Source organism: Ursus arctos, unplaced genomic scaffold (genome assembly GCF_023065955.2).
Source record: "Ursus arctos isolate Adak ecotype North America unplaced genomic scaffold, UrsArc2.0 scaffold_14, whole genome shotgun sequence".
Lineage (NCBI taxonomy): Eukaryota > Metazoa > Chordata > Mammalia > Carnivora > Ursidae > Ursus > Ursus arctos.
Window position 1 is genome coordinate 30705758 of NW_026622808.1, and position 22662 is coordinate 30728419.

Sequence of the window (22662 nt, forward strand, 5' to 3'; positions counted from 1 at the left end):
GTCTTCCAGCTGCCTCACTCCATGCCCTGGCCCTTCAGAAGGGCTCTGGCACCCTGATTGTCACCGAGACCTCACCGGACAGGTGAGGTTCCCAGACCTACAGGCCAGAGAAGGGGACACAGATTGAAAGAAAATGGTGGAACTTCAGGCGTCCTCAGTGAGGCAGGGGAGGAAGGTGCAGGCAGGGGCCCCTCCCAGCCTGACCTTCTAGGCCCTCCCCTGTCTGAGGGGCCCCGGGCCCTGGCTGCTGAGACCGGAGGGGGCCTGTTGGGCGGCCGGCCCCGGGGAGCCTCGTGTACACACACACACACTCCACATTCCAGCCGTGCTCTGTCAGCGTTTGGGCAAACCAGGATTGTGTGGCTTTGGGAAAGCGGGAACAAATAACCCCCAAACTTGGGTGAGGGCGGGCCTGGGGCTGGGTGGAAGGGACCCAGGAGAACCCCCAGGGAGCCACTTCAGTGCTGGGTTGCCGGGTTCAAGGTCTGGGGTTTTCCTGCATTCTCTGAGGCCACTGGGTCAGCAGTCCCAGGGTGAGGCTGGCCCTGCACCCAGGCAGGCTCCTCCTGGCCCCCTCCCCTCAACCCTCCGCACCACCCAGGGCCTCAGGACCCACAGCACAGCGCTCCGGCCTGGCGCCCCCAAGCACCCGCTCCCACAGCAGAAGAGCTCACACCCGCCACGGCCCGATTTCTTTTGCCTCTGCCCCCACCTTCTCTGCACCCCCACCCCACTGTGCCTCTGCCTTCATACAATCCGTGACTTGGACCCTTTTACTCCACCCCCAATTTCTCTTAAGATGGTCATCAGCTTTCTGTTGGCCCCTCTGCCACTGAGCGCTCTGGGCCCTAGCGCCTAGTTTCTCATACCTGCAGTCTGATTTCCTTTCCTCTCTGACCTGGGAAGATCTTCCTCCCATACCTGATGTCTTCAAGGTCCTGCCCGACTTCATTCTACCTCGTCCTGAGTGTCTGGCCTTCTCGGCCCCCCCACTCCGTGCTATCGGTTCCATGTCCCAAGGGTGACCCCTTGAATCCTGGCGATGGAGTCTGGGGAGAGGCTGCAGGGAGTAGCAGGCCACCGAGAGCCAGAAGCAGCCATGCAGGGATGTCGGAGCAGAGGAGGGACAATTGGTTCTGGGGTCCTCAGTTTCCCCGGGCTTCCCCGCTGACCCTCTGGATCAGCCTGGACCAGGACTGAAACCAGAGGTGACTATTCCTGCCACCTTAGAAAGACCTCAGAGATCAGGCCTCAGACCGGATGGGGGAAGGGAGGCATAGAGAGACCCCGGATTGACCCCACCTTACAGAGCATGGGCCCTGGCACTCGAGGCATGGAGGGGACCAGGCTAACAGGGGGACCAACCCTCTGCCCCCTCCGATCCCTTTCCACCGGCCACAGGGCCACAGGCAGGACCACCCTGCTTGAGGGGGGAGCTGGGACAGTGTTTATGCAACTGTGGGAAGGCCGCAGCCCGGCTGGCAGTGCTGCCCGCCCAGCACCCGCACTGACTCAGCAGAGCCCCGCAGCACGTACACACTTGGACACGCATGCCAACAGACACAGACGTGTGCACACACCGAGGTACACACACGCGTGCATATGCACAGACCAGCGGCACACGCATGTAAAGGCATACACGCGGGCAACCCCCGCCCCCACAGATACACTCACAGACGCAGACACTCAGGCACACTCGAGGGCACACACACACACAAACACACAGGGACACACAGAAGTACACGTTCCACCCAGCCGAGGTGGGGCAGGAGGGAAACGGAGTGAGGAAAACACTCAGCCCCGCAGCCGAGTGGCACGGTCTAGGTCCCTCCACCCATCCACTCTGACACCTGTGCCTACAGCCAGTGACCTGAGCCCGGGACCGACGGCCCGCCCAGGATCAGCACAGCCACATACAACAGGCACGAGGCCCCAGAGGGGCAAGGTGACCATGGCTGGGACAGAGACACATGCCAAGTGGAGTAGAGCCCCAACCAGTGGGGCCAACCCGGCCCAGCCTGAGCTTATCAGACACAACAGCCCCCTCTGTACCCCACCAGCCCCCTCCAGCCCGACCCCCCGCCCCACCCGCACAGGACGACTGGTGGGTCCAGGCTGCCGAGTGTCTTGGGGGAATGTGCGGGATGCTCCCTCCTGCTGCCAAGCCAAGCTGAGGACAGTGGTAGCTCCCAGGAGCCAAGTGAGCCTGGGACCCACTGCAGGACCATCCTGAAACCCAGAGCAGGGACAGGCATCCTCGAGAGAGCACGTATCCCCGGCGATCCACGACATACGTGAACTTGGAAGCAGGGTCCCTTCTTGCCTGAAGATGACCGAACAGGGGCGATCCCCTGGGTGGGCACCCCCTGAAAGACAAGGCTGGGACCTCCAGGTCCCACGTGGCCCCGGGAGACTTTTGAAAGGGAGCTCAGCAGCTCCAGGAATGAAGTGGCTAGGGTGGGCCAGCAGGAACAGGGGGCTGCCCAGAAGGGTATCAGCCAGTCACGAGGCTCCCCACCCTGGCTGGGACCAAAGGGAGTCCCTGCTTTCCTGTGGGGGTTCCCAGCCCCCAGTTGTCCAGGGAGGCCCGCTGGAGTCCAGCAAGGTCACACATACACAGGAGACAGCCCCAGTGGCGGAGGCCACACAGCGAGGCCGCACGTGCCTCCATTCCCCGCCCCACCAGCCAGCCGGACTCTGTCCCATAACGAGCGGACCACAGTCCCTCACCTGCCACCCCGAACGGGATCTGGCGCTGGAGCGGACTGTGTGGAGACAAGGAAAGGAACCAGAAGGCCTCGGAACCCTCAAAAACGCCCCAAGATGTTGCCGCAACTGGTTTCAAAGGGACTTGGCAATCCGATGGCTTCTCCCCTCCGCTGGGCCAAGCAGGCATCTGCTTCTCTCTCCTGCACCCTCCTGCCCCATCACCCTGCTTCTGCTCGCGTTCCCCCCAGTCTACTCTCCACCTGGTGGCCAAAGTGATGCTGATACAGTGTCTCCCCGAGCACGTACCAAAGCCCTTCCCGTGGCCACAGCCCCTCCATCACCTCTCTGACTCAGGCCCCACTACCTCCCCGTGGCGCTGTCTGCTCCCATCTCAGGGCCTTTGTGCCCCCTGCAGAAATGTCTTCCCTCCATACCCACGCCGCTGCCTGGAGGAGATGCTGAAGTGCCCTACACGAATGTTCCAGTCTTCCTAGGAGGCCCTGCCCCAACCCGTGAAAGGGGGAGTAGCCGGAGAGTCTGGTTTCCTCATCCCCTCAAGCAGGACAACCCACTGTCTCCTGGAGTGGGGCCGATCCCCACTGTCCACAGTGCTCTCTGCTCCCCGGCACCCCATAGAGACTTCCTTCCCTTCCAGCTGCTCTCCCATGCTCCCTGGGGTCACCTCCTGGGGAGACGACTTGCATTCACAGCTTGGTCTCAGCTCTGCTTCTGGGGAAGCGCAGCTAAGACCCTCCATCTCCTCTCTCGCTTGTCTCTCCGCTTTAACAACTCCCCACGCTCCCCTTCCCCCTCAGCCCCCTACCACCACCATCCTACTTTCTACCTCTCTGAATTCGATGACTCAAGGTACCTCCTTTGGTGCTGAGTCTGGCCTATTTCACTTAGTCTAATACCCTCCAAGTCCATCCATGTTGTAGCAGGTGTCAGAATGTCCTTCCTTCTTTAGGCCTGAATAATGGGCCATTGTGTAGCTAGAAACATTTTGTTTTGCCACTCATCTGTCGACGCGCACCTGGCTGTTTCCACCTTTGGGCTCTATGAACATGGGGGTACGAGTGTCTCTCTGTCCCTGCTTTCAATTCTTTTGGGAAGGTACTTAGAAATGGAATTGCTGGATCACATGGGAACTTGTTTTTAATTCTGCGAAGGCCCTCCGTAGCATTTTCCGCACCAGTTTTGGTGGCTGCCCCATTTTACGTTCCCACCGGACAGCACTCGCAGGGTCCAATTCCTCTACATTCTCGCAACACCTGTTCCTCCCTGTTTCTTGAATAAGAGCCCTCCCAACTGGGTGTGAAGTGGGATCTCCTGGTGGTTTGCATTTGCATTGCCCTAATTAGTGATGTCGAACATCACCTCACATGCTCATTGGCCACGGGTAGATCTGCTTTGGAGAAATGTCGATTCAATCTTCTGCCCATGTTTGAATTGGGTGGCCTATTATTTTGCTGTAGACCTGTAGGAGTCCTTTATATATTCTGGGTATTATCTCCTCTTTTTTAAGTCTTTGCCCAACTATTATCTTCGATCATCACCGGCCTCGTGATTTAACAGCTCAGCCCCTTCCCGCTTCTACATGCACGCGCACGCACGGCCTCTCCCCTGCTTTGGGTCCCTTCTCAGCCTTTGTCGCTTGCAGACACACCTTATGGGTGGTGATTTGTCAGGCCTTTGTGAGCTCTGAGGGCAGAGGTTTGACCGCTTTCTCCACTACGGTGTTCGCAGGGCCTAGGACAGAGCCTGGCACACAGTCGTGCTCAATAGACTCAGAGAATAAAAGGAAGAGGAGACAGACTCCGGCAGAGACACTCACACCCGTCACGGGTACAGCCTCACATACGCTGCTGGCACGCGCGCCCCACACACTCTCACACTAGATCCCAACACGCTCCAGGCAGGTCCCCACACCACACCAACGCCCACGGGCAGCCTGACCTGTGCTCGTCTTCAAACCCACTCGCACATGAGCGGGCTCCTGTCCCACGCGGACGTGCTCACGGACGTGCTCACATGCACTCTGATGGAGCTGCCCTGACCTTCTGGGTCCTCCTGGCCTGCGGGCTGATTCCTTCCCTGTATGTCCCACTCCCCGCTCTAAGCCCTTGATCTGCCCCACACCCCCTGTCCTTAGGGCCCAAAGGCTCTCTGCAGGGCATTTTTCTTCATCGAATCAAAACTGTGCAGATCACCTCCTCCAGGAAGCCCCCTCTCACTCTCCCCACTGGGCTCCCAGGGGAGGGGCCCCGGCCAGCAAGCAGGGTGCGGGCAATGGGGCAGGGGTTTGCAGGAAGTGTATCTCCTGTCATTGCAGGAAATGCACACTTATCTTCTGCTGAGAAGCCCAGGACTGGGGAACCCACTGGGGACCCCGGACACGGCCCCAGTAAATCCTCTTCCTCTGGCCTCCAGCCACACCACAGGCAGAGTGCCTCAGTTTCCCCATCTGAGTCAATCGGGAGTCTAAGGCCCTTTCAGTTCCGACAGCCTGGGGACAAGGTCAGCTCCCGCCCTGCCCTTCATTCCCAGAGTGACTCAGGTTAAGACCATTCTCTGCTCTGGGCCTCAGTCTCCCCACCTGTGACATGGGCAGCCCTGGGCCAATGTCCCCGTGGATCCCTGATGGCTGGTGGTACCACCTCCTGAATGGAGAAGAGGAGGACGAGAGCAAGGGAGGGGCAGCCAGACCTCTTCCCGCTCAGCCCTGCTCCTGCCCCAGGGCCCTGGTGGGCAAGCTCAGAGGTTTGGGATGGTTTTGAGGGGGAGCAAGGAGCCAGGATTTCAGTATGACTCCCCTCATTTCATCCAGGGCTCACCGTGTGGGGCTCATAGATTTTACAGTAGCCAACCAAAGGGCCACAGAGGGCAAAGAAGGAAGGAGAGGGAAGGAAGGAAGGAAGGAAGGAAGGAAGGAAGGAAGGAAGGAAGGAAGGAGGAGAGAGGAAGGAAGGAAGGAAGGAAGGAAGGAAGGAAGGAAGGAAGGAAGGAAGTTGGGAGGGAAGGAAGGAAAGGAGGGAGGGAGGAAGGAAGAAAGAAGGGAGGGAGGGAGGAAGAAGGAAGGAAGGAAAGAAGGAAAAAGGAAGGAAAGATGCCATTTATTCATGAGGCCCATGGGATGAGGACAGAGCTACACCTCTAGCAGGGGGAATGACAGGCCCCCAGAGGTCTGCCGGGCCGGCAGGGGGGCTGCAGTAGGAGTCTCGATGCGCTCCCCGCATCCTGACAACTGCAGGCGGCTTGCTGGTGTCAGCGCCCCGTGAGCGGAGATGAGCCGTCCCCAGCACGGGCTCCCGGGCTCCCTGAGAGTAAAGGTGGTCACAGGTTACGGTGCAGGGGGTGGAGCGAGGCAGCGGGGTGTCAGCTGGACAGGGGGAGGTGGCCACATGGGATTTGGGAGCTGAGGCGCGAGGGGACAAGCACTGAGCGGGGCAGAGGCGGCCCAGCAGGCAGCGGGTTTGGAAAGCGTTGGAAGTCTCACCTGGGACGAGAGGCTCAGCTGGCCATGATGTGCTTCACAAATGCTGCAAAGAAGGGCAGAGAGAGTGGCAGGGGTTGAGTGCCGGTGGCCACAGGCGGGAGCCTCGGGTCCCAGCCACCACCACCCCCCCCCCGCCTCCCTGCGGCGCCCACCTTCATAGTTGATGCAGCCGTTGGAGTCTTCCTGCCCCGCCATCAGTTTCTCCACCTCATCTTCCGTCAGCCTCTCACCTGGCCGGGCGGGAGGCTGAGTCAGCACCGCCGGAAGGGTACGAAGGGGGGGCGCACGGGGCCCCTCTGGATGGTGGCTCTGTCTCCCTAGTACTCCCACACCTCACTTTGGCACAGCCCTCCCGGCTCACAAGGCCTGGGCCATCACCCCTGTGTCTGAGACCAGGAGAATCAGTGACAAGTCCAAAAGGGGGGAACTTGGGGTACGCGCCTGGCACGCCCTCCGAGCCTGGGCTCTGTCCGTAACCATGCCAGCTTGGTGCTCAAGTCCCCAGCACATATTGTCATCTTTTTTCGACAGGCTGCTGGGGACCCCTTCCATCAAGAGGAAGCCAGGCCCCCCAGGTCCCTGGAAGCAGTCCCTCCGGAAGCCTTTGGAGGCGAGAGAAAGGGCCCTTGGGGTGGAGCTGAAGGCCTCAGGGGATGATGGCAGAGGAGACAAGGAGACAACATCTCTGTTTTCCAGACAAGTCTGCCACTTTCCTGCCTCTGGGTATTGTGTGCTGCACTGGTCCCCCGGCTGGAAGGGGGGGTGACCTCCTACCCCCAGTTACACTACAAGCCCAGAGACAGCCCAGGGCCAGACACACGAAGGGGTTCAGTTAATGTCGGGTGCAGGGAAACGTTGCTTTGAGCAGATATAGTAGGTGTTCAATAAACATTTGCTGTGCGGAAACTCCTCTGAGAAGGAGGTGCCCCTGCCAGCCAGGTGATGGGGGTCAGGATGCCCAAGAGGCAGGCCCCTTACCTACTGGACCACTTCGTGGCTGTGTCCCTGGAATCTGACCTTGAGACCACGAACACCAGGACTGAACTGGTCGTTGGGTGCACCACACTGCCCACCACGTCCCCATCCCCATCCCCAGAGCTGCCCTCATCCCCCTTCGTTTCCATGAACTGCACCAACACACCTTCTTTGTCCCCACCTGAACTTCTAAACTCCCCACATCCCTGTCACCTGCGATGGAGGCCCCTTGACCGTGTCACCCTCCGATTCACAGCTCAGACACAGGCTCAGCGGGTGCCGGAAGGGTCCTCCCCAGGATGACCCCCTGAAAGGAGGAGTGGGGGTGGGGAGGAGGCGGCCCTCACCTAGCGTGGCCAGCACGTGGCGGAGCTCGGCGCCCATGACCGTGCCGTTGCCCTCCTTGTCGAAGACCCGCAGCCCCTCCACAAAGTCCTCGTAGGTTCCCGTGTCCTTGTTCTTGGAGATGTGCTGGAGCATGGGCAGGAAGGTGTCGAAGTCCATCATCTTGGTGTTGAGCTCTGTGGGGGTGTGGTGGCTCTGAGGGGTGGCGCGGGCACACCCCTTCCCCTGGGCCACAGAGTGCAGAGTCCCAAAGCACTCTACGCCTGCTGGCCATCTACAAAGCACGTCGCTGTCACGAGGCACTTTATGGTCAAGCGAGACATGCATGGTCTCTACCATCCTTTGCTGTTCGCAGGGACAGTTTGCTGCAGTGGTGCCCCCGCAGGCTCTGTCTAGCGCCTCTACTCTGCTTTCAGTGGGTGGGGGAGGAACCATCCTAGATCGTGTGATAGACCCCATCCTCCCCACCCCAGGAATCGCTCGGGAGCTGTGGGACCAATCAGAGACCTTCCCTGGGACTTTGGAACCTGTGGAGGGGCCCTGGGTCTCACACCTCCGTGGGGCAAAGCAGGCAACCCTCTCTGGCAGAAGTGGTGAGGGAATCTGGCCCTGAGCGCCAGAGGGACGCCGAGGAGACCAGGGGGGGCCCTGGGGCTGGCTGCCCCCCTGGTCACCCTCACACCCACCACTGACACTACCGCACACCATCAGTGTCCCGTGACCCGCAGGCCTGGCGAATGAGCCCGGGGTGGGATGGTCCCGCAGACTCGCTGCTTGTGACCTTGTCGGCATGGCCTGAGACCTGCCTCAGCTCCTCTCGCAGACAATGGGAAGATGTCAGGAGAGCACGGAGCAGGGCGGTTCCTGTGCCACCACACCTGACAGCCCACCCCGGCCGCCTCCCCGGGGCCCGGCACGAAGGCATACGAACCTTCCTGCTTTGGCCTCCCTAGGACGCGGAGCACCTCGGCCTGCGTAGGGTTCTGGCCCAGCGCCCGCAGGACATCCCCGCACTGCCCGTACGTGATCTTCATCTCACACTTGGGCGTGCGGTCAAACAGCATGAAGGCTTCCTTGAACTCTGCCGGGAGAGCGTGTGAACTGTGGACACTCCCAGAGTCAGCCCACCCCCCACTCACCCCGCACTGGCCAGACTCGGGCCAGCCCTGCAGCCCCGGGGTTCAAGACCCTCACTTACCCTCAATCTGCTCCGGTGTAAACTCGATCTGAAAGGAGACCCCAGAGATTGTGAGTGCCAGGCTCGGAGGGTGGGGCCAGCACATTCCATGGCCACAGCCCAGGCCTCAACCTCTTGGCTGCCCCAGCCTGTGCCCCTTCCAGCAGCCCAGCTTCTGCCCCACGGCCTCCTGCCATCTACCTTGGCACCTTCCTGCCTCCTCGCCCTTCCCGACCTGTGCACACCGAGGGCCATGGGTCCTGTGTGCCCAGACCCTGATGGCTGGTGGGCCACATCTGGGGAAGGGTGAGAAGGCTGGCCTGGTGCCCTGAGTCCCCAGCCCAGAGCAGGCCTTACCTGATGCCCTTGGTCCTGGACGGATGTGTCTGAAGCCAACAGATCTGACCAGGCTGGCTTTGCCACCCCCCAGCAGGCCTGGGGCTCGGTGGGCAAGGCTGTCCACATGCGTGAGAGTGGGTTTCTGTCAGCATGAGAGCATATCCACAGGAGTGCGTGTGTGTGTGTGCACGCGTGCGTGTGTGAGATATATGTGTGTGTGTTCACAAGTGTTTACATATGCCTGCCCCTCGCAGAGACCTCAAGGCTGGGCACTGTCATTCACATGGCCCTGCCTACACCTGGGTCTTACACACCCCACCCAGAAGCCCCGGGCAGCCCCCGCCCCAGCCCCAGCACAGCCTGGGGACACGGTGGTGGTGTTGATTGAGTGTTTGCTGAGGCCACATCGGAGAGCCACCTGAGGTCAGGAGGCCTCCTGGGACCCGGTTTCCCCCTCCTCACCGGATACCAGGTCTATTTTTATCACTGCAGTCACTCGCCCCAAGGTCAAGGTCGCAGAAGGGAAAGGAGCTTGGGGGAGGGGGCATGCCTGGCACGCCTCCCACTGCTGCTCCCTGGGAGCCCCACCAACCTCCAGGACACACCTCGGTGCAGAGGGATAGCCTGTCTTGCCACCCTGCCATGCTTGTCCCTTCTGGCTCTCGGACTCGACTCGAAGCAGTGTTGGGACAACAGTTGTTGCTCCTGGCCCCCTGAGAGCTCTCTCGCCACCAGGAAGCCTGCTGAGATCAGACTCCCAAGCCTCCTGCCCTTCACTGGCCAGCCCCATGGGGAGAGCCAGGGGAACACACGAGGGCTTCCCGGTGCCCTCCTCTCACAGGGGAGTCTGTGCCAGCCTCAGATCCGGTCAGACTGGACCATGCCGCCAGGGGCCTGGGGTAGCTGGACCCCAGCAGGGGGCCCGTGGGACACAAGCTTAGACTCTGGGGGTGGTTGAGGCTCAGGGAGCCAACTCCAGGGAACACTTTCCGCGAATAGTTTCTGATAGCCTACAAGGAGGGCTTCTTGTCCCATGTCACATCTGAGGAAGCCACGCCTCAGAGCAGGGGACAGGATGGAGCCAACTTGGGACTGGAACCCATGTCTTGAGGGACAAGGTAGGCCCCCCTCAGGAAGGGATCACAAACAGAAGATAGTTCTGTGCAGTCGGGCTGCAGGTCTGGCTGGCCATGCAGGAGCCGTGAGGAGCTGGGAGGGCTCCACTGGGCCCCTCAGCCCACAGCCAGGGCAGCAGTGACCGGTGGCCAGCCAAGAACAGGGAGCAGGCAGGACAAACGGTGCGTGCTGCTATGCAAATGCCATGGGAGTCACGGCTCTTCCTCCAAGTTTAGACTCTGAGAAAGACTTCCTAACTGGGGAAGGGCTCTGGGTCCACTGGTCATGCCCCAAGACCAATTTCCTAAGTGAACTACTCAGCCTGTGCCTCAGTTTCCCCACCTAAAAGCTGAGGCCCAACCAGCTCTGGGTCTTGACCTCCCTGGTAAGGGTGATTGTGACCCAGCCAGGACAGGGGCCTCACTTCCCCATGCTCACCCCTGGGGACCTGGTGTGGACTTGACACCCCACAGCTGAATGAGGAAGACTTCTGTCGGGCTGCAGGGGTTGGGGTCCAGGTGGCTCCAATATTCCCCAAGATGTGAGTCCAGGGAGAAGAGCAAAGGACAGTTTCCAAAACCACCCAGACTTTCCCTTCAGTCGTCCCGGGGAAGTCCTGCCTGATGTCTGACCACCATCCCTCTTGCTGCAGCCCCCCTGATGCCTGAAGCCCCCCTACCCACCCCCAGGCTTGTCTGACCTCTGGACAGAAGCTTCCAACCTCAGCTCAGCACTCACTTTCCAGAGTCTGGCCTGCCACTGGGTAGGTCCACTCTGGGACCCACTTACCTGCCCTGTCCTTCCTGCCGAAACCCAGCTCCCACACCCACCTTGATTTTGGAGGCATCGAACTCGGCTTCCTTGGGGCGCTCGGGCTCAGGCGCAGGTGGCGGTGGCGCTGGAGCGGGAGCTGCCTTCGCGGCTGCCTTGGCGTCATCCTTCTTGGGGTCTGGCTTTTTGGGGGCCATGGGAGCTGGAAGCACAGAGAGAGGGCCTTGGAGAGAAGGAAGCAGAGACCAGGGTAGGTGAGCTCCCAGGGGCCTGGCCTTTATCCTGTCCGGACACCTCCTGACCCCAGCCCCACCCCCGCAGTGCACAATAGGGACAGGGCCATAAAAGGACATTGGCTAAGCCCAGGGGCTATTTTGGGGCCTGGGGAGGGCATTGTTCAGGCTCAGGAATGGGTGGGGGAAAGGGAGGGTTCTCATTCCTCCCAATCACCTGTTGGGGAGAGGGAGGGGAAGCAGGGGACCGAGGCCACTGCTCAACACACACTCACCCTCGAATGCACACACACCCATACGCACAGCAACCCTCAGCAGGTGATACACTGAGCAGGACCAGAAAGCTGGACCAAGTGTGTGCCGGGGTGGGGGCAGGACCGTGATTCCCTAAGGGCACCTCCTGAGTCAAACTTCCCAGCTGTGCATTGAATTCCCGCGTGTCTGGGTCTGGAGTGTGGAGGAGGGGGGTCTATGGTGAGGGAGGGGCGTCTGCTTGTGTCTGTTTCTCTACGGTGGGAGCATCTGTGCATGTCAATGTATTGTCTAGGTGTCTTCATGTTTGAGGGGGGTCCTTGTGTGCTGGCACAATGTCTGTGTGTCTGTCTGTGGGGGACGGCCCATGCCTGTCTGTGTGTCAGCTCGGCGGGTCTGCGCCTGGGTGTTTATACATACGCACGTGTCTGTGTGTATCTCTGTGAGTGTGTCTGTGAGTGCTGCTTCCGTGGGTTTGTGTCTGGGTGTTGATGTGTATCTGTGTGTGAGTGTCTGGTCATGGCTCCAAGGCAGCTGCAGCCTCAGCCCAAGGGACCCCAGGAACACCACGAGTGGCAATGGAGTGGGTGCCACTCCCCTGGGTGCAGCTATCCAGCCCAGCCCGGCAGCCTAGCGGCCCCCACAGCCCCCTCGCCAGCACCCGTTTCACCCCACTTCCTATCTCCTCGCTTCCCCACACTGGCCTGTGGCCCACTTTACCGGCACAGCTCAGGGCCGCCCCTCGCCAGACCCCCGTACCCACTGCCCCCTTTGCCATGCGCTCTTGCCCCTCCCCCACTTGGCGCATTCCAGGCCCTGCTGCCCCCTCTCCCCAAGGAGGCTCATCGTCTGTGTCCCACCGTCCCACACTTCCCTCTGCTGGCCCTTTCGTGGGGGAGGGGGCCCTGGGGAAGGGTCTGCATCTCTGAAGGACCTCAGGGAGCTGAGCGAGGTTTGCCCCCTGGGTGCCCACCCCAGTGCCCGGCCCTCAGCAGTTGGCAGTGACAGAGGGCAGCCTGGCTGGGCCACCATTTAGGAAAGTGGGGGAGGTGGGAAGGCTGGGGTGGCAGGAGGCCCCTCTGGGCACAGATTTCTGAGAGTAAGGACATCTTGCAAGCACATTGGGCTCCCTTCCTCTCCTGGACGTCTGTGCCGGGAGTGGGAAGGAGGTGCTCCTTGTTATTTTTAAGTGCCTGGAGCCTTTGATAGAAACTTCAGAGGCAATGCCCTCCCCCCTCCAGGCCCCGGGGGGAATTCCTGCATGTGGAGAGGGGCTGGGGCCAGTGCCTGAAGGCAGGATTTATGAGGGGAAGGGGGCTTTACCTGGAGTCCCCCCCTCCGTCTTCCTCCTGAGCCCAGGTCTCTCTGATCCTATCACTCATCCTCACGGAGAGGGGGACAGCAGCCGAGGGATGGGGTCTGGCCCCCTCCTAGCTGAAACACAGGACATTCTTCCCCTCATCTGGAGGGCAGAACACCCCACATCTGGAAATCTGACAACATCCGGTGCTGGGGGGAGGCAAGTTTTTCACTTTTCTTCCAGATGTTTGGCAAGAGTATTGAGAAAAAAAGGGGTGGGGGGAGGGTCCACAGAGACGAGCCAGAAATACCACAAGAGAACACAGCCAGAGGGGGACACACAGAGAGAGAGGCCTCTGGGCAGCCCCATTGCCCAGGCCCACTGGCCCTTGAGACAACTGACTCTGGATGTTCCATGGGGACTCCAGCCACCCACAGCCACAGCCAAAGACATTACCCAATCCCCTTTCATTCATCATGGGTGAAACCGAGGCCCAGGGCAGAGGACACACTCAGCGTCACCCTGACTTCTGATCTCATTGCTTTCATCCACATATTACTGCCACGCCTCAGATACCACCTTGAACGGGGGTCAGTGAGGCCAGGTCTGCGCTATGGGGCGGGCAGGCTCTTACAGCCAGTCAGCGCCGCCACCTCTGCCTGGGGGAGCGTGGCAGGGAGGTGGGGGGGGAGGATGTCTCGGTCCCCTTCCCTCCTGCACAGGGCAGATGTGGTCCTGGAGTGGGGACCCCACGCACCCAGGACTCAGATGCAGAGGCTGGGGCTGGGTCTTTGACCGGCTGAGCTCCAGTTCCTGGGAGCAACGGGGCCCCAGGGCTCGCCCTGCCGGACTGCTCTCAACCTAGAACTAATGCCCAGCCCCCTCTACTGCCGGCAGGCTAGGCTGTTGAGGCCAGAAGCAAGGCAGGGGGTGGGCAGGTGGGCAAGCAGGGAACAGGGGGCGGGGCCTGATAAGAGGGAGGGGCAGGCGGTGGGCAGTAAGGGCTGGCCACACTAAGGCTTGGCTCTCATCTCTCCCCCGAGTCCCAGCCTGAGCTCTGTGCCCCCCAGGAATGACAGCCAGCAGGCAAGATCCAGGCAGGGCCTGAGGGCTCTGGAGAGCCTGGGGGCAGGGACAGGGGTCTGGATGCTAGTACCCCTTTGGTTCCTCCAGCTCCAATGTCTGAGTGGTGACCCAGTCTGATGCAGGCTCACAAGTCCTACATTCCAGAACCCCCTCTCTCCCTAGCCAAGGAGAATACTGGGGAAGATGTGAACCCTGACTTCTGAGGGGCCCACGGATCGAGGCGGAAGACCCTTGGCCACACTCACCTCCTTCTAGGTTATTTCCAGCCCCAATACCTTTGCATAGGCTGTTTTTTTCCCCTGGTACCCTTGTCTGGGACCCTGGCCATGGCTTGCTCCTGGTCACCCCCTGGTCTCCGTGACACATCACCTCCTCTGAGAAGCCTCCCTAGACTAGCCTGGACCTGCTCCCTCTGCCTTGTCTCTCACCCTGACTCCTCAACGCTGTGCACCCTGAAACGAACCTGTTTCTTGGTTATCTTGTTTCTATGTGGATCCCCTCCATCCTATGAGTGTCAGTGGGCACGGACAAGTTTCTGTTGTCCCATATCTATATATCCCCAAAGTCTACAGCAGACCCTAGAACACAGTAGGCACTCAGTAAATGTTGGATGAGCAAATGTCCCAAACATATCAATTTACCCATTTACCCAGTGGGGCCTGGGACCCACTGTCAAACTCCATCCATGGCGTGGGGTCAGGGGAGATGAGGGGGTGTTGCTGGCAAACCAGCTAGAGTCTGGGTCACTGCAAGGGGCACCCCCAGACAGCAGCAAGCCTCAACCCGGTCTGCTCTGCGTGCCCCTCCCACCCCCTGGCTGAGATTCTTCTCAATAGCCTGAGAAGGCCGGGTGACCCCATGGTCTCTACAACAACTTGGGCATAAGGACCAGCCAGCAGGGGGCGTAAAAGGGATAGAAACCAGCCTTCGGATCCAAACCCAAACCCCAGAACCCAGGATCCCAGCCCAGAACCCAGAGTCCAGACCTGGAACCTGGAACTCCAAACCCAGACTCCAGACTCAGATCTCAGGATCTGAATCCCAAACTTAGAACCTGGAACCTGACCCCACTCCGGGGACCCAGACTAAAACCCTGGGTGCCAAACCCAGACCTTAAATCCAGACTCCAGACCCAAGGGCCTAGGCCAAGGACCAGGACCCTAAACCCAGAGTCCAGATCCAGGACTCAAGACCCAGGACCCAGGACCCAGGACAGGGACTGCTGGCGTTCCAGACTGGCACTGCCTATGGCTCTGTGTCGACAAGGGCTGGGAAGGGAGGAGGGTAAACTCTTGGCAAACAGCAGGGTGAGTGCTTGGCAGACCTTCCTGGTAGTGTTCCTCTGAGGGGCATGAGGACTGTCCCTCATCCTGTCGGAGCCAATTTGGGGAGCTCAGAATATGGTGGCCACGTGGAGGGGGTGGTGGAGGGTGACGGGAGGGAAGGATGGCTAAGGCCTGGCCATCCTTTGGGCCCAGGAGCCAGAGGCAGGGAAGGAGGGTCGGGCTCTTGTCCCCCTGGCCGCAGGCTCCGCAGGCTGCCCTAGCCCGCCCCAGACCGCCCCTCCTGGCCCGAGGCCTCTGGGCTGGGATGCAGGCCCACACTTCCCGGAGGAGTCGAGAACGCGGCCTGGGCCAGACCCAGAGCCTTAGAAGTAGGTCAAGTGTTGCTGTGTAGCAGGTCCTGGGGACCCCGTCCAGGCGCGGGCAGGCCCGTGGGCGGCAGCTCACCCACCAGGGCACACACGTGTATGCACACAGATGTGAACCCACCACCACACGGTGGGTGCCCATGAGCACGGAGCCCATGCAGGGCCCTCAGCTCCCGCCCAACTGCACCGATGGGGGCATTGAAGCCCCAAGAGGGGCAGGAGCTGCCCAGCAACTCTGGCCAGAAGCGGCACGAGGCAGCCACGAGGACGAGGAGGAGAAGAATTTCTGCACCATCCCACGGTCCTGGATCCTTGGGTGAAAGTCTGACTCCAAGGAGGACTTCCCAGCAGGGCTGCCGTGCCACCAACAGGATGTGGCCTGCTTCCCGGAGCATAGCTCCAGGCCTTGAAAGATGGGAAGGAGTGGCCAAGGGGGAGGCAGCAGACTCCTTATGCTCTTGTGACCCAGGCCGGTCCTGGCTCCTCTGAGCCTCCATTTCTCCATCTGTACAATGGCCATGGGTACGGCGAGGTGACAGTCACAGCCCCGGGGCCCCAGCCCATCCTCGCCACCCCCACACCACATACGGACAACTCTGTCCTCAGCAGGCCAAATACAACCCTCAGGCCCCTCCCTCTGCCCACTGTGCTGACGGGGACCAGATGCTCCAACCTTGTGGTTCTGGGGTGGGGGTGGCAGGACCCAGCGGGCTGGCAGGCAAGCCCTGGGTTTGGCCCAGGGACCTATAATCAGCTCCTGCCCCTCTGATCCCTGCCCAGGACTGACGCTTGGGGCTGTGGTGTCCTGGCCGGCTGTGGCCACGGCCGCTATATTTGGGAGCCCAATTGAGCATGAGGGAGGGGTGGGCAGGCAGGAGCCTCCAGGGACCAGTGCCTCATGGGAGGACAGGACGGGGGACACTGTTGGCCAGGCTTGGTCCTCTACAGAAGAAGGGCGTAGCCCTGACTTTAGGGGCCCTGTCTGAAGGGCATGCTCTGTTCTCAGGGTCCCAGCCTGGGGGACATCGGCCCTGTCCTCCGTGGCAGGGTCTTAGGAGGTAGACCGAAAATGTGTCCGGGAATACTGAACCCCTTATTTAGTCCAAAGAGTCAGACTGTAAGTTGGGGCCAGGCATCCTGAGCGTGTAGGAAAGGGGTGGGGGCTGACGTGGGTGACAGTAGTGGAAAGGCTCTCAAGGGGTGAGTTTGGGCGTAGAGGGGTCTCAGATGGGAGGGACGGGAAGAGGGGTGCCGATGTGCTGAGCCGAAGAATGGAGAACACAAGGGCTCGAGGCAGGGGTCCGAGGGAATGGGGTGAGGTGCCGCCCAGCCCCTCCCCAGCGTGGCCTGCGGCCTCCCTGAACCGCCCTGGACATTCCCGCCACTGGGCCAAGCCCTGTACACTCCTACCAGCAGTTTCCCAAAGAGCAAATATTTATTGTCCTTGGAAGAAAAAAAAAGAGTCCCCTTTTAGGATCAGGGTCTGGGAGCTGCTACTGAGGCTTGCAGGGGTTCAGCAGCGGCCCGAGATGACCAGAAACCCCACCAAGACAGACTGAGGCTGGAGGAAGGAGGCTGGGGCCGAAGCTGGTCTCGGAAGAGAGGGGTCGTGGCCGGCCCAGGCTGTGGGGCAGGGGGCTCTGGCCCGGGCCCATTTCCCCGAGGCTTCCCCAGAAGAGGTCTGAGGGTGGACCGACCCTGTCACACGGCAGGAGGTGTGAATGTGTATGGAGATGTGTGCCATCTCGTGCGCTCACGTGTGTCCCACGAGGCTGTGAGCCCACGTGTGTGTGAGCATGGCCGGGGGCTCCTGGCTCTGTGTGCGTGGCCATCTGCGAGACTGTTCATCGGTTGGCACGGGGCGGGGTGGGGGCATGTGGACACAACCTCTGTTGAATGGCCAATTCAGTCAAAAATGAGAGTAAATTTAGCAGGGGAAAAAAAAAACCCGTCAGTCAGACGAGGAGTCTGAATTGGGTGGTTGTTTGACTGGATGGACCAACTGTCTCAGGCAAACAGTCCCTGCTGGCGGGAGGAGGAACGGGCTGCCCTCCCCACCGGGGCCTGCGTGGGGAAACTGGAGACGGGGACCCCCACCGGCCAGAGGTGAGACCAGAGATGGGGACGGATTCAGACACAGGGAAGGGAGGGTCACGAGGCCAGCCAGAGACAAAGAGAGCTCCCAGCGCCCGCAGACAAGGTGTGCACGCGCACGGCCCTCTGGCCCTGGCTCTCAGCTCTGAGCCAAGGAGAAGGCAGAGTCAGCCTTGCCCCCCAGCAGCCCAAAGTGGACAAGAAGGGGGCACCAGACCGGGAGGCGGGAAGAGAGGGTGGGCTGGTGCAGTCAGGGCAGAGGGTGCAGCAGCTGGCACGCGGACAGGGCAGGGGACAGGGATGGCAGTGGTGAAGGCGAGGGCAGCAGGGTGACAAGGGGGGGATGGTGGTGATGGCAGAAGAGGCTGTGGTGCCCAGGAGGGCCTCCCTCCCTGTCCCCTTGCTGGGGTGGCCCCATGAGACCCAGGGCTGTCCCCACCCCGCTCCACCCAGCACCAGCTGTGTCCTTGCCTCCAGTGGCCACACAAACACCCTCTGTGGCCCAGGGTGTGGAACTGCATTAAAAATGGCCCAAGCCCCCAGCCAGGAATAGTTAGGGTCAATTCCAGTACCTGCTCGTGTGGATATTTATATATATGCCCGCCCCCCCCATCTAAAACAGCACACACACACACACACACACACACACACACATGCACACACTCAGAAATACCAGGGTCAGGCTGACCTGCTCCTGCTATGTGTCTGTGTCTGTCCGAAAACACTCACTGGGCCCTGGACACTCCCCTCACCACCTGGTCTCTTTTCACCAACACCAGGGCCAACAGGAATCCCACTGACGTGTGTGTGCACACACACCGACATCCCCTGCCTATGGGAGCTTGCACCAAGAGCAACCACACGCCCGTGCACACACCTTTAAACTAAATCTTCATGCAACATAGATGGCTTTACACAAATGTGTATACACACGTGTGCGTGCCTGTGCACACATTCACACACTTGCTCACACGTGCCCTTTGCATGCATATGTACACACATTCGCATGCCTTTGCACACGCACACACCTAGCACATCACACTTCCGAGCTCACCGGTACAGAAAGAGCTCGGGGTGGGAATTAGGAGCACTGGGAAGGAGGAGAGACTAGAGAAATCAGGGAACCATAGCAGGCCCGTCTGGGGAGGTCCGGGAGCTTATGTGAGTACATGTGAGTGTGAGCGTGAATGTATGTGTCCAGGTGTTTGGGACCTTTCGACTGACTCCTCCCCGGCCCCCTTGAGAGCCATCCTCCACCCCCACCCTGTTCACAGAGGGAATATAGGGGCCCAGCACAGCAGCTGGGCCTGGAGAGGTCAGCGTCCCCAGGTTTGGGGCTCGCAAGCCCTAGCATCTGTGTTATTCTTGGCACGCTCAGGCCAGATAAGCATGGGGGTCAGAGCTCGGCTCTCGTGGGAAAGGACTCTCTGGAAGTCTCCCGACCCATTCCTTTCCCAGATCCTGGACCCCAGGGCAGGCAGGGGTGGGGGCAAAGGGAAAGAGGGGTGGCTGAGGGACAGGCAAGTCTCCAACAGGCTGGCCCTGAGGGCTGGGTGGCGGGGGTGGGGGGGGAGAACACACAGATTCAGAGACTCACAGACCCCCAGGACTATAGAGTGACCCCTCAAACCAGCCCCGGGACGCCCAAGTACAGGGCCTGGAGCCCATGGAGAGGGGCAATGCCAGGCCCCCAGCTCTCCGCAGCAGCTGGACCGGAGCCCCTCGGGCTAATGGAGAAGCTACTTTAGAGAGATGGTTGGAATGTTAGGGGACCTCAAAGCATCATGCCCCATCCATAGCAGATCATGAAGTGCTGTCCTGGGATTAGTTATCTGTTCCCCGTCTCATTGCTGACTTCCTGGAGCCTCTTCCCCTCCAGAGACCTCAGGGTACACATTCGCATGGTGGGGTGGGGTCTTGGGTCAGCTCGGAAGGCATGCAGTCCCCCTAACACAGTCAGAAGGAGGCATGCTTGGGCCAGAGTCTCCTCCCTCCCCCAACTGCACCAACCTTTGCCCCCAGCCCAGGTCTCAGGCCCTTGCAGAAGGCTGGGGTTTGTCTGCTGGAGCTTGGAGCTCAGAGCCGGGTCAACAAGGGAACAATCAGCTGGAATTCTTCAGGAATACAGGGCTCATCCACGGCTGCAGATAAGCAAGGAGGGGCTGGGGGCTTTCTGCGACCCCGGAGCCTGGCCTGACAGCAAGTCCCGCCCCTCTGAAGAGGGGCCTTGCCTTCAGGAGTTCTGGCCCCTGGGGGGTAAACTGGCCCCTCCCGCAGCCCAACCCCATCTATCTGCACGCTCCCACCCCAGCTTGGTCCTCTAATGGCTGCAGCAGTCTGGGGTCAGCGACCATGGAGAGGAATCATTGATTGCGGCTGCCAAGAGCCCTCGCCACCTCCGGCCCTGCGTGCCTGACCTTGGGGTCCAGAGAAAGGACATGCCAGTTTCCCCACCCCCATCACCCCCATGAGGACAGCAGCCACAGGGGCAGTGTGGTTGGCCTGCACTAGAGAACTGGGGTGCACCTTCCCGCAGCCCCCCACCTCCCAGGCTTCTGTCTCCCCTTTGGGAGTTGGGCTCCAGTTACCTCCAGCTTGACCCTTGGGCTGGGATCTGAGCTTTTTCCTCACCCCTGAGGAGGCAGAGGACCCCCAGAGACGGAGCGGCGGCCCAGGGCAGGCAGGGGATACAGGCACACCTACGTGATTTCGGGCAGCTCTCCTTGGTCCCAACCAGCTGCCGGGGCCCCTCCAGCTCTGCGGACGTCTTCGATTTATGCATAGCCACTCTCCTGTTATCTCTGGAGCCCCCTCCAAGGTGGCCACCCGCTGGTCCCCAGTCGGGGCCCTTCAGCCTCTTCCACAGCCAACCGGGCCCGGGGTGTTGGGAAGACCTGGGTACTTGGTCTGAATGAGCTTGGTGACCTCTGGCACGCCATTGCCCCTCTCTGGACATCGCTCTCCCACACACAGTTTTATAAACTTCCCCAAGTGCTTCCCCTTTCTGGCCAGTTCAGCCAACGTCCACGGCGCCTCTGGGCCAGGCTCTGTGCCGGGCGCTGGAGAGCTGGACAGACACAGTCCTGGTCCCAGCCCGAGATGTTCCCAGCGTCATTGCCAACTCATTGCTTCACCCAGCTAGTGTTCTCTGAGGCATGAGAGGAAACTGAGGCCCAGAGAGATGGCCCAGCTGTCCTCAAATGGCCCAGCCTGACCAAGGACCACCCACATAGGGCATCCCTCCAATCCAAGCAGGGCCCAGTATCATGACCTAGGGGTCCCCGACCCTAGATCTCCCCACCACAGCCCCCAGCCAGGACCCAGTGTCTGAGCTAACCCCCTTTCCTCTGCCTCTTCCTTCCTGGCCCCCTGTCCCTTCAAACCGCAGGGCCCAGCCGGCCTCTGGAACGCGTGCCCAGGACCTCGGTGATATTTTGAGTTTAAGAAAACTTTGCAGTCGGCAGGAGCTCTTAAAAGTTATAAATAGCAGCAGCGGGAGCCCATGCTGGGAGAGGCGGAAACACGTGTCAAACACGCCTGGGAGGGGGGTATTCCGAGGCACAGACAACCCCCCCCCCCAGGGACCCACCAGGCTTCAGGGGATTTTACAACCACTGGAGCGGGAAGTCACACCCCACCCGGAAGGCGTCTGGGAAAGGAGACTCCGTTCTCGCCCCCCCACCAGGGTCCCAAGAGGTTGGCCAGGTTGCCCAGGCATGTGGGGACGCTGTGGAAAGGCATCTGGGCTGGGAGGGCTTGCACCTACCTGCCCCTCCCCACCACCAGCTTCCCACTCAGCTACCCAGCATGGGAACCCTAGGGCTCAGAGGAGTCTGGGAGCACGTCCACACTACCCCCAGCAAACACGGGCAGGATGGGTTGGGGTGGGGTGGGGACGGGTAAGCCTGGAGTGAAGAAGGGACCATTCCAAGGTCACGTGGGAACTGGGTAGCACTCAGACCCCCAAGCCATGGTTCTTCCCACTGAACAAACGCCACCACTGCCTCCCTTCCTGATACCCAACCCGCTCTGGTTAAGCAGAGTTAGAAGCCTGAAGACAGCATGAATGCTAGAGAGGACAAGGGACTCCCTCCACCACGGTGGGGGGCGCACTCACGCCCACCCCAAGGCCAGGTGTGAGGTCTCAGGCTTGCCTTGAAGGCTATGGGATTTGAGGACCTGCTCTCAGAAGCCTGGTGCGACAGGACACAACCATGAAGCCCCCCTTGATTTTCTCAACTGCTCTGCAGTGTTCATGGGCAACAATCATTACTCCAACGACGGAGAGGTCCGGAAACTGAGGCACATCTGAGACCATCCGCACCCCACCCCCACCCAGCAGGTCTGGGGGCGGCAGCCAGACCTGGCATCCAGGCGCTCTGAACCTCAGGGAGCCCCAAAGGGTTTATGGGGCTCCCAATGAATGGGCCTGTTGAGCTCAGAGGGGGCCGGGCCCAAGTAAACACGCTGGGTCTGAGCTGCCATTCTCCCCCTGCCTCCTTCCCCAGGACCCAGGACCAAAATACAACTTCCTGTCCCCGGAGCTGAGGGCCAGACTCGCCCCTCAGAGCCTTGGGCTGGGGCTCACTGCAGGAACACAGCCTGGCCCGCATTGGCGGCCCCTGTGGAGAGAGCGGACTTCAGGTTTTCAAATTCACAGGTCTGCATCCAAGCCCTGAGTGCCTGGGCCGTTGATGGAGCCCCTTCGAAACTTGAACTGCCCATCTGTTAATGGCAGATCAGGAAACCAAGGTCATGAGCAGGAAGGGGACCCACAGGTCAGGGCAGAACAGGCCCCATTTCCTGGCCAGCAAGGGTGGGAACAGAGGGAAGAGCAAGGGGGTGTGTGGGGGCTCAGAGGAGGGAGAGGCTGCACGAATGGAGGGTCAGGGAGTAACAAGCTTGAGAGAAAGCAGAGGAGCTCCTTCCCCTTGGACACTGTTGCTCACTGACCTGGCAAGCTGAAATCTGGTCCCCCACTGGCGCTGGTCACAGAATGGCCTATCCACCCAGGGCCCACCCCCCTTGGAGCTGCACCCCTGGGAGCAGCCCAGCATGGGGGGCAGGAATCCCGTAAATGCTTGTTTGTCATAGCCTCATGCCAGGGCCCCCGCCAGC

The 22662-nt window shown here is 60.6% G+C and overlaps 1 protein-coding gene across 1 annotated transcript; it reads right to left on the reverse strand.

Moving 5' to 3' along the window:
- Positions 1-5806: 5806 nt before the first annotated feature.
- On the reverse strand, positions 5807-11242 carry MYL3 (myosin light chain 3). Its single transcript, XM_026500687.4, has 7 exons — positions 10988-11242; positions 8724-8751; positions 8457-8606; positions 7528-7701; positions 6358-6435; positions 6206-6248; positions 5807-6026 (listed from the first exon to the last, which is right to left on the reverse strand). The coding sequence occupies exons 1-6, from the start codon at positions 11123-11125 to the stop codon at positions 6220-6222; spliced, it is 597 nt and encodes a 198-aa protein (XP_026356472.1). The 5' UTR covers positions 11126-11242; the 3' UTR covers positions 5807-6026; positions 6206-6219.
- Between the last annotated feature and the right edge of the window lie 11420 nt (positions 11243-22662).

Coding starts and splice junctions, on each gene's coding strand:
- MYL3 (XM_026500687.4), bottom strand. CDS start 11,125: ATGGCCCCCAAAAAGCCAGACCCCAAGAAGGATGACGCCAAGGCAGCC. Junction 7,702..8,456: donor AGGGAGGCCAAAGCAGGAAG/GTTCGTATGCCT, acceptor ACACCCCCACAG/AGCTCAACACCAAGATGATG. Junction 6,249..6,357: donor CGGCTGCATCAACTATGAAG/GTGGGCGCCGCA, acceptor CCTTCTTTGCAG/CATTTGTGAAGCACATCATG.